At 52.7% G+C, this 10,586-nt stretch overlaps 1 protein-coding gene across 1 annotated transcript; it reads right to left on the reverse strand.

Annotated features, from left to right (window-relative positions):
* Window positions 1-8,724: 8,724 nt before the first annotated feature.
* Window positions 8,725-9,066, reverse strand: IUM83_08262 (uncharacterized protein; the record flags this gene model as incomplete). The annotated part of the gene is made up of 1 exon (XM_067932625.1): window positions 8,725-9,066. The coding sequence occupies one exon, from the start codon at window positions 9,064-9,066 to the stop codon at window positions 8,725-8,727; it is 342 nt and encodes a 113-aa protein (XP_067790016.1).
* Between the last annotated feature and the right edge of the window lie 1,520 nt (window positions 9,067-10,586).

Raw genomic sequence — 10,586 nt, forward strand, 5'->3', positions numbered from 1 at the left:
GGTGTATGCCCTGTTGAGGCATGCACTGAGTTATTGATGGCAAACTCTGCCATCGATAGGCACTCGCTCCAGTATTGGAACGAGTGAGCGTAGCTCTTCAACACATCGACGAGCACGCGATTCACGCGCTCGGTTTGACCGTCCGTCTGCGGATGATCCGCAGTCGACATGGAAAGCTGGCTCCCAAGAAGTGTAAACACTTCTTGCCACAGGTGCGCTGTGAAGCGCGGGTCTCTGTCCGACACGATGTCGGACGGCATGCCATGGTGTTTGAACACCATGTCGACGAGCAGACGGGCCGTCTGCTTCGCGGTTACCTCTGCTGGCACCGCAGCAAGATGTACCATCTTGCTGAAACGGTCTACAAAGACCACAACACCGGTGTTCCCTCCGCTGTCCGGGGGAAGACCAAAGATGAAGTCCAAAGACATGGACTTCCAACACTCCGACGGAGTCGGTAGTGATTGCAGTGGAGCCTGCGCGAATGGCGCAGGCTTTACGCGTTGGCATACCTCGCAAGCACGGATGTACTTGCGCACCCACTTATACTGGTGGTGCCAGTAGAAGTCGCGTGTGAGAAGGACGTAAGTCTTCTCACGTCCGAGATGTCCCGCAGTCGGGGCATCGTGATACTCGTACATGATCCTGAGGCGCAGGTCATGGTCATTTGGCACGACAACGCGATCCGCGTTGTCGTCGACTGCGTTGTAAAGTAGTCCGAGATGTCCCGCAGACAGGGCATCGTGATACTCGTACATGATCCTGAGGCGCAGGTCATGGTCATTTGGCACGACAACGCGGTCCGCGTTGTCGTCGACTGCATTGTAAAGCAGTAATCCGTTGTGCACTCGAAAGCGGTGTGCACGCGCTCGAAGGTGCTTGGGCAGCTTCTGACGGGACTTGTCAGAAGGCGCTGTGCCATAGGCCAGCAAGAGCTTCGCGTCCGCGTCGTGCGCGTACGCGGCCTTCACATCATCCAACAGAGATGATGTGGGTTTGCTCGATCGCATGGCGTCAATGGCATTGACGTCAACAGCTTCTGCATAGTCCGGCCGACGTGATAACGCGTCGGCCACCACGTTCAATCTTCCGGGTTTGTATTCGACCTGGAAGTTATACTCCGCAAAGAATGAGAGCCATCTCGCCATTCTTTGTGATATGTGTGGCGACATCACTGCGGTACGCAGTGAAGCATGGTGGGTGTAGACCACAAATGGTCTACTCCCAAGCAAATACACTCGGAACTTTGCGAGTGCATACTTCATGGCAAGGAGTTCCTTGTCATGCACTGGATAGTTGCGCTCAGCTGCTTTCAGCTGACGCGATTGGTAGTAGACGACACGATCACGGCCCTCGTGATCGTGCTGCATCAACGCGCATCCGATCGCGAAATCGGATGCGTCACACACTACGTGAAATGGGCGATCTTGGTCAGCCACTGCCAAGATCGGCGCCTCAGTCCAGCCCCGCTTGACTGCATCGAATGCCTTTTGGCAATCGGGTGTCCAATTCCACACAGCTTCTTTCTTAAGAAGCTGTGACAGCGGGCGGATCTTGCCCGCATAGTCCTCCACGTACTTGCACAAGTACGTGGCCAAGCCAAGGAACTGCCTCAGTTCCTTGACACTTGAAGGCGTTGGCCATTCATTGATCACTCTGACCTTTTCCGGGTCAGGGCGAACACCATTCTTCCCTACGAGACACCCGAGGATGGGTATCTCGCTCTCCCCGAAGATACACTTCTTCAGGTTCGCGTAGAGCTTATGCTTTCGCATAAGCTCAAGTAGCTTCCGGAGATGCACCCTGTGCATCTCTACGTCGGTCTTTCCGTCCACAGCCCGGCTGTGGATGAATACATCATCGAAGTAGCTCGGTGCGAAGTCGCGCACCGAGCGCAACAAGTGCGTCACGCACCTGTTGAAAGTCGCAGGGGCGTTCTTAAGCCCCTGTGGCATTACTAGCCATTCCCAGAGCATGCCGCTTGGCGTGCTCACTGCCGTGAGAGGGATGTCGCTCTCACGCATTAGGATTTGATAAAATCCATCTCGCAAGTCGAGAGCACTGTAAACGGTGCTCCCGGCCATCGAATCGATGATAACATCTTTTCGTGGTATCGGCGTCTGCGCCGGTACCGCCGCATCGTTCAGCTTGTTGTAGGCATGAACGATGCGCCATCCGCCCTGTGGCTTTTTGACACAGAACGTCGGAGCACTGTGCGGGGACTTCGATTCCCGCACTTGTCCTGCTTTGCGACGACTTTCAAAGAAGTCGTCGATCGCCTTGACTTGCTCTCGCGGCAGTGGCCACTGCCGCGTGACACAGTACTTCGTGCCCGACACGAGATCAATCTCGTGCTGAATGCCCTTATCCTGCGGAAGCTCCGCAGGAATCTCTTCCGGGAGTACGTCTTTGTACTCCCTCAACAATTCGTAATAGGGACTCGACTTCAGCGAGTCCCAACCTTGTTCCTCGAAGCGCTCTCGCTTCGTCTTCGCACTGAGAGTGTCTTCACTCTCAGTGGTACTTCCCATGAAGAGCTGCCTCAGCTCTTCGCTCTCGCTCGCCGTTCTTTCGCTGTCCGAAAGAACGCAGACTTGCTCGATGCGTCCATCGTGCAAGTCGCGCGTGAAGCGCTTCCAGCTCATGGCTGGAAGCGAAGTCAACTCCGACGCCCTCGTCGGAGGACTAGCGAGTTCCATCTCACGATACTGGAATCCAGTATCGGTGCGCGTCAAGACGCTTAGCGTCTTGACATTCGGCGTCACCGCCGCAGTCTGCCCAGCAGACTGCTCTTGTTGCGTCTCGGTCCCGGACCGAGACTTGCGCAGCGTTTTCCGCTTGCGCCGTCTTCTTGTTGTGCGGAGCCCGGCTCCGCACAGTTGTTCTTCTGGTCCAGGCCCGGCCGTGGACAGTTGTTCGCCGGCGGACCCTGTCCGCGGGCGCGCGGTATCAAGCCCGGCTTGACCGCTTTTTCCGTCGTGCAGCCCGGCTGCACGGTAATGTGTCCCTTCGCCGGCAGACCCTGTCTGCGGGCGCGCGATATCAAGCCCGGCTTGATCGCATGGCGCTTCGTCGTGCAGCCGGGCTGCACGACAGCATGCAAATTGCGTCAGTGCGGTACGTTTGCAACCGTCCGCACTGTTTGCAGCGTCAACTCCCGGAGTTGACACGCCTTCGTCACCTCGACGCCAATCATTGGCGGAGCCCCTCATGACCGAGGGTGCGTCGGCTCCCGGAGCCGACGCGTCGTTGTCGACCTGACCGCTTCGGGTCAGGGACTGTCCCTTACACGCTTGAACGTGGGTGTTGGTTCCCGGAACCAGCACATCTTTTCCTACCGACGTCGACAGCATTGCCGACGTTGGTCTCACTTGTGCGCGCCCTCGCGCACTTCCTGGGCACTCCGGGACAGCAGCATGAAGCGCTGTCTCGACTGGTGAGCCGCGCGCACCTGCTGGTGCGCGCGCTGCGGTAACAGGGCCATCGCTCTCTGTTCCGCTATCGCGTCCGAAGCGCACGAGCGTGCGCTTCTTCCAGTCTATCACCGGATCATGCCGTGCAAGCCACGGCATGCCCATTACTACGTCGAACTTATCGTCCAGGTCCAGGACGATAAAGTGTTCGACAAACACTCGTTGTTTGTACGAGAAGCGCACGTTCACGACGCGCTTCTCGGTTTTTACGATGGCACCTGTTGCCAATCGTACCTCCAGAAGACTTCGAGGTGTATCTACCTCCTCGAAGTCAAGTCTCGACAGGCTTCGTAGTCGAACAAAGTTGTTCGACGCGCCTGAGTCTACCAAAGCTCGAAGAGAGTCACTCGCTCTCTTCGAGTAAACCTTCAAGATGACTAGGTTCGGCCTGTCATCTTGTTTCTTACAGTGAGAGCTGGTCTCACTGGGGGCTGCAGTCCTCAGTGTCGCGTGCCCGATGTCGGCACGCGCGACTGCATTACCAGTAGGGCGCCCCGCGCCTACTGGATGTTCGCGTTTTTTGTTAGTCCGCGGCGATGCCTAGCATCGCCACGACGGCCACCTCCAGGGGGCATGGGAGCTGTGCACTCCCGTGCAAAGTGACCGATCCTTCCGCAACGGAAGCATCGCACGTTACCTCCCTGCTGCTGGCAACCAGCAGTTGTTGCATTCGAGAGGTTCATTGGTTCTGGACCTCCCGGCCTCGCTACCGGGCGCGGTTGCGGCCTCGGTACGTTCACATGTAGTTTAGCCTGCCGCAGGCTAAACTCTTCTTGCATGGCAAGAGTGATTGCAGCTTCGAGAGTACTCGGGTACTCTCGGAAGAGATAGGTCTTCACGGGCCCATCTCTAAGTCCTTTCATGAACGTGAGGACCTTGGTCGCCTCGTCAATCGGGTTAATTACGATATTTGATACCAAATATCGTGCGCGCTGCGCGTAAGCATGGACGTCATGCTTACCCTGCTGAAGGTCGAGGAACTCCGCCCTCGACCGGAACTCGTTTTGCGGGGGCTCAAACGCTTGTTTGAGCTCCTCTTTGAACACTTCGTACGTGCTGAAGCACGTAGGATCGGAGAGTCGGTGTCCATACGCCCAACTCCTTGCGCGTCCGCCAAGGCAGGACATGGCGAACGCGACCTTCGACAGCGGGTCGACGATGCGTCGAGCCGCTATGACTGTGTCGAGCTCGACAAACCATCGGAGGAGAGGCTCGCCCTCTCTTCCCACGTAATTGCTTACGCTCAACTTTAATGGTTGAGCACGCGGTGTCGTCCCTGACGACGCCGTCACTGAGGAAGCAGCATCACGCTGTTCCTTCATGATGAAGCCCAGAGCAACACCATGTTGCTCCGTCGGCGATAGCGTACGCAGCATCGTGGCTATCGCCGCTTCTCCAATGACTGTTGACAGTCGTTGGAGGGCCTCCCACTCTGGATCTGACAGGTGGGGGCAGTCCACGCGTGCAACATGCGTTGCAGGCGTGTTGGGGCTCTCCATGGGCACCTCCGTGCTCATGTGGTTCTCGGCTCCGCGTTCGTACACCGCGTACGAACGTCAAGCAGTCGGTCGTTGGACGGACTACGAAGTGCTACCAGGTGTAGTGGGTCTAACTTGACTCACTACTTTAGCTTACACGTTGCGCGACGTGTACGAGGAAGCGTAAGTACTTAGTAATTACTTAGGTTAATTATATTTGAATACACAAATATAAGTTAAGTAAGAAAGGATTCCAAGTGACTTAGATTAGGTAAAATGAGAACTGTATTGCTTGTAAATTGATCTTCCTCTAAAATCTGCTAAAAACTGTTTATCATCTATGAAAGGGTTGACAGCGGCTGGCTGTCAGAGCCCCGCTAATATGCATGTCTCTGATTGGTAGAAAGATGCTGTTTTCTACCAATAGGATCTTTGGGTATGTGTGGACCACTCACTGTGGTGGTCCACTTCAATGTATCCATCGGTGTGTCTTACACCAATGTGAGGAAGTATCCAAAACGTTTAACAGATAACCTATCTGTTAAATTCACAAGTGGCTTGCAGCCACTTGTACGTGTAACCCCGTTACAGCTTTCAACATTCTCTCTGAGCACCAGTGGTGTCGCAAACGACCCGCTCCAGTAACGAATGGGGGGCAACAGCGCCCAGCCATACCGCTGGCACTCCGCCCGGTCTTGGTCTGCCGAAGATGAAAAAGGCATCAAGTCTTGCGTCTGGACGATTAGAACTTCGTTCTGATCTTTACCAGGAGTGTGCGTCGCGCTTGCTCTGAAGCCGACATCTTGAATCTTGAGCAGCATTTCGTCTTCATTATGAACCGCAACCACATACAGCGCTCTGCACCGCTCTTGGTAAAATCCAAACTGTATTTGAGGTCGTGCTGCTTCTCCAAGGTTCTAGAGTAAGCTAAAATGCAACTGAACCTCGAGCTATTGCAACCACGTCATCTACTGCTTCTGTCCTGTAACCACGCAATCTACTGCTTCCAGCAGTATCTGCTACGCCCGCATAGCTGGCGGGCAGATCAGTTATTCTCCCGAGCGCTACAGTGCGCGTCAAAACTGTAGGACCACCCCTGTGCGGCCTCATAACTCAATCAGGTTTATCATTTTGAGGTGGGGTTTCGACAGTAGTTGTGAAAGACGCTGAGAGAGACCTGCTATGCGCTAACACTCGCGTGTTTGCACTTTAACGGGTGGCTTGTGTACAAGAAACAGTTTGTGCAAGGTCGACCCAAATTAAGACCACCCCCATCCAATACAAAATCTAATAAACTAAAACCCCGTACAAGGTGATATAAATAGAGATTTGTAATGGACATGCTTTAGGCAGTTAGTTAGACGCGTTCGCCACGACGGTTACTCGCGATCCTACAAGCAATCTATAGACAACAACATTATTTTGACAAAATTTTGGTGGGACTCTAATTGTGCTACCCATTTACACTAATTACTATTTTTGGTACCTCGAGCTCTGTAATCTCGAGCTCCATAGATTTTCCCTTTTTGGGGTTTTCGACCAGGTTCTTCGTGTTTTTTTTTTGTTCTATGTAAAAATGGTGTACACATCGTAGTTACATTTTGTGCTTGAGAATGACTGCTGTTGGTGCACTTTATGTCAAAACCCAAATGGTGTGTAATCTGGTCGGATGGAAAAACCACCCACAACTAGGTTCTTCTAGTTGTTGCTGGTCGTGCAACTTGATTTAACCATGGATTTTGTAAAGCCAGGATAAACCAACAACCAATTTCCTGCCAACACTGATCTGGAAGCACTTTCAAAAACGATTCGACTACACTCTTTCAATACATGTACAGTACAGACAATCCTCTTTGCTGTGGTGTCCCAAATAGTGATACCTTTTGCTTAGTAGTGCTAGGGACCCCAGTCTAGGGTGCTCTCCCGATGACTCATGGTATACAAATTCAACTCAAAGCATTCTACTAATCTTCTACTTGTGGTTAGTGATATGAGATTGAAGGTCATTCCCTATTTGGAAGAGTCCGTTTCGTGAACTATGTCCAGCAAAGCTCAGCCATAGTATGGGCGAGTCGCTTGCTGCATCGGTTTGATTCTATTCCAACGAAACGGCCATGGTGTCATTCCTAGTTAAACGGTCTGCGGCCTGGACAAGTATAGCCAATGAAAGCAGTAAGCGGGGTGAGGTTAACCTGCAGTCCAGTTCTTCTGAGCCTTTCTGTATAATGGTCAACATATTACCATTCATCACGTCATGGCTATAGTTCTTATGGTGGTGGCCGGCGATACGACACAGCCGAAGAGGACATGTTACGACTTATCAGCGGTATTCGAGCTCATCGCGCGTTCGAATTGTGGCACTAACACAGCACTGCTACCATGAGTGCTGGTTATACCATCATAATGGTACAGCTCCAGCTAGTGATTCCTCTCGACTGTAATAAAATGTGTTCTCCCGGAGCTTTCACTACGGAGAGGATTGTCTGTATCTCATCTATGAGCAGGATTACCTACAGAGCTACACGTAATTGTCGGCACCTTCCTGGTGGGCGCTCTTGCTTGGCAGTGAGGAGATTCTGGTTACTTGGATCCTACTTGGATAGGCAACCTATCTATCAAAACTATCATCTCCCATCTCACTCTAAAATCACAAATGCTAAGACTCCTCCTGATCTCTCATGCGTGACGCATCAGCCAGCGACCGATGTTGGCGTGAGCTATATCCTGTCTGAGGCACTACAGTACTGTGCACTACTTTAACTAAGCCTGAGACACTGCCCCAGGCAGGATATCATCGGGTGCTGTGTCCTGACGCCATAAGTTTATAATTTATGGGATCAAGCCAAGCCGTAGGTCGCAAGCAGCCAACCGTACGATTGATTGCTCTTCCAGCTGAACGCTTCCAGCCGGAACACCTAGCACCCGATGTCGTACGACACACAATGGATCATCTTTATTTTTTGGGCGGCAAGATGTCATACACCAGGCCAGCCAGTCGTAGCTGAAAACCTAGTGCGTCGTGTAGATCACGCAGTCACAATGACCGCAGTATTTTCCGCAGAAGGCACCAACGGGTAGCGCCTAGGTAGTACACGAACAACCCTTAGCCCGTCATGTGTTGGGCGAAATTGCGCTGCCCAAGTTGTAGAATGCGGGGCTGTGACCACGTGTGAAGAAGTTTGAGTCGTTTGAAAGTATAAGAAGTAAAAGTTAGTTTAGGTCGAGTGTCGCTATTCTTGCATCTTGTTGGTGCTGTTGATTGTCCGGCTAATAGCCATAAATTTGTTCATGCAGTCCGCCAAGTATGCACGTCGAGCTAATGTGATCCATTCGTGCTCGTTAACCCCCCCCCCCCCCCCCCAGTACGACGCCAGAAATTCCAATGTACAGACTATTTTTTTTCTATGTACGGACTATTTTTTCTACATGCTTGATATCAAGCATGCTAGAGAAAGCCTACATTTGAAATTTGTATAAGTGCAAACAATACAGAAACCGTATCTAAACCGTACATATGTATGAAGGCATTGCGACCGCCCAGTTTATGAGACCACATGCTGCTTATCCAGCGTCACTCATGGAATTAGTAGAGCCTAAGCTTGACATAGCGGATATGGATTTGGCCCTTTTACTGGGAGTGAGTTTTCTTTGATGCTAGACGCGTGCAAAACGACTACGAATGCGAAATTATGTGTTGAACTAGAGAGCGAAACGCATGAAATGCAAGCACTGCTGATCGATTACTTACGCCCAGACCATCTTCTTTCCTACTCCTACGCGGCATCATCTCCAGCTTCTTCTTCAATGCCGCTTTCATTTCCACCAACAGCCGCGCCAGCTCGGGTGGGTTTCGCCTTGCCGTCGTCATCCTCATTGCCAGCGCCGTCGTCTTCCTCGTTGCCAGCCCCACCGCCGTCCTCGTTCGCAGCGTCGCCATCGTCGTCCTCGTTTCCAGCGCAGCCGCCCTCCTCGTTGCTGCCGTCGGGGCGCCTCTCCACGGCAGCGTCGCTCGTGGCTTCGTTGGGTTCATCGCTGGGGTTGGCTTCGCGAGAAGTGTCCTTTGTGTCTTCACCATCTTCATCTACGTTGGTGTGCTTCTTCCCTGGGACCCTCATTTGGATTCCACGACCACAACGCGGCTGCGGGCGCTCACTTCCATTACGCAAAAAAACTGGTGCCAAATTTCATAGCAAGTCAAGTTGTTGTTGGGATAATGGCTTTGGCGCATTTTACAACACAAGTACACATTAACACGATGTCAAGCATTAGGTTAGCGCTAGCATGATAAATGTCAAGAATGAAATACTTACCACTTGGAGCCCTTGCAGCACTTTGGGCAGTACAACCGAGTCGTCTGACGCGTAGTGCGTACTGTCTTGCGTGTAGTGCAGACCTTGTACTACCGTTAGCGCAGCTTGCGAATTCCTTGGCCCGATCCACTCGGCCTCCATCTCAAAACGGTGGCGTCCGGACGATCAGAGATAGAAGGAAAGAATGCCAAAGTATTGTTCGATTGTTTGAAAAATGCAGGTATCGCATAATGCGATTGAATCGGTCTCTCTTCACGAAGCGGCCGAATGTACCGGTCAGTATCGCGCCCACGGTACTTGTGGCCCAGTGATCAGGTAGGCGCTTAGTATGTGGACGTAGCATACGCGCCTGGAGCAGCTCAATGCTATGTAGAATCCGTGAGCCCGAATCTTCGCGTGCTTCTCGTTCGCATGTATCTGGCCCAACGTGAGCCGATTATCTCCTGTCTTCGCCCGAAACTTCGCCTCCATCCGGTCCGGCAGCGCTTGGTGTAGTGCTGGTTCGATTCCTTCTCCTCACCGAGCCAGAATTCGAATAGGAACAGCTCTAGCGGAAACTCGGCAGAGCATAAGACTTCGATGACAGGTCCATACGCTCCGTCGAACAGCCCTGGAAATTCTTCGTGCGTTGGAAAGTTGGCTGAATCTACATGCAGTACAATCAAGCATGTGTCAGTGGTTGAAACGCACGATATCACGCGAATTCAAATAATCGCACCTGTTTATCAACCTTCCTTCCGCATTTGGTTTGGCGCAGCACTGTCATTTGCCAGCTTGCTCAAGACTGGCTTTGAGAAGGATTTTGGTACCTCCTCAGACGTATCGTCTTAGGCTTCATATCTGTCGTCGTCCGACTCCGACTCAGCATCCGCAGCTTTCTCGGCCAGCTCCCCGGTGTCGAGGGGTGCCACAGGCGACTTCCCATGTGGTCTTGGTGTCTTCGCCAATATGTTGAAGAAGTCAGAGAGTGCTCCTTTCTTTTGAGGTCATGGCAATGAGATCTTGGACGCTGCCACCATCATTCTTGGACGTTTACCGGGAGTTTGAGGCGCGGCGGTGCGTCGTCATTCCCTTCTTCTTCGCCGAAGTCTGCGTCGCGGTCCCGCGTGCCATTGACGCATTCGCGGTGCTCACGCACGAGGCGCTCCTGATCGGCGCATTCCCTCCCTCCCTCCAGACGTCGCAGAAATGCTTCAGCCTCGCGCCGGGTCACTCGGCGCGCAGGCATCTTCACTCGACCCTGAAAGCTGAGTGGGATGAGTGGCGATCCTCACCCACCACTCCTCCCAAGGGGAAGTGGAAGTGCTGGCTATGTTCAGGGTGGA

This window comes from Phytophthora cinnamomi (genome assembly GCF_018691715.1).
Source record: "Phytophthora cinnamomi strain GKB4 chromosome Unknown Contig49, whole genome shotgun sequence".
Classification (NCBI taxonomy): domain Eukaryota; phylum Oomycota; class Peronosporomycetes; order Peronosporales; family Peronosporaceae; genus Phytophthora; species Phytophthora cinnamomi.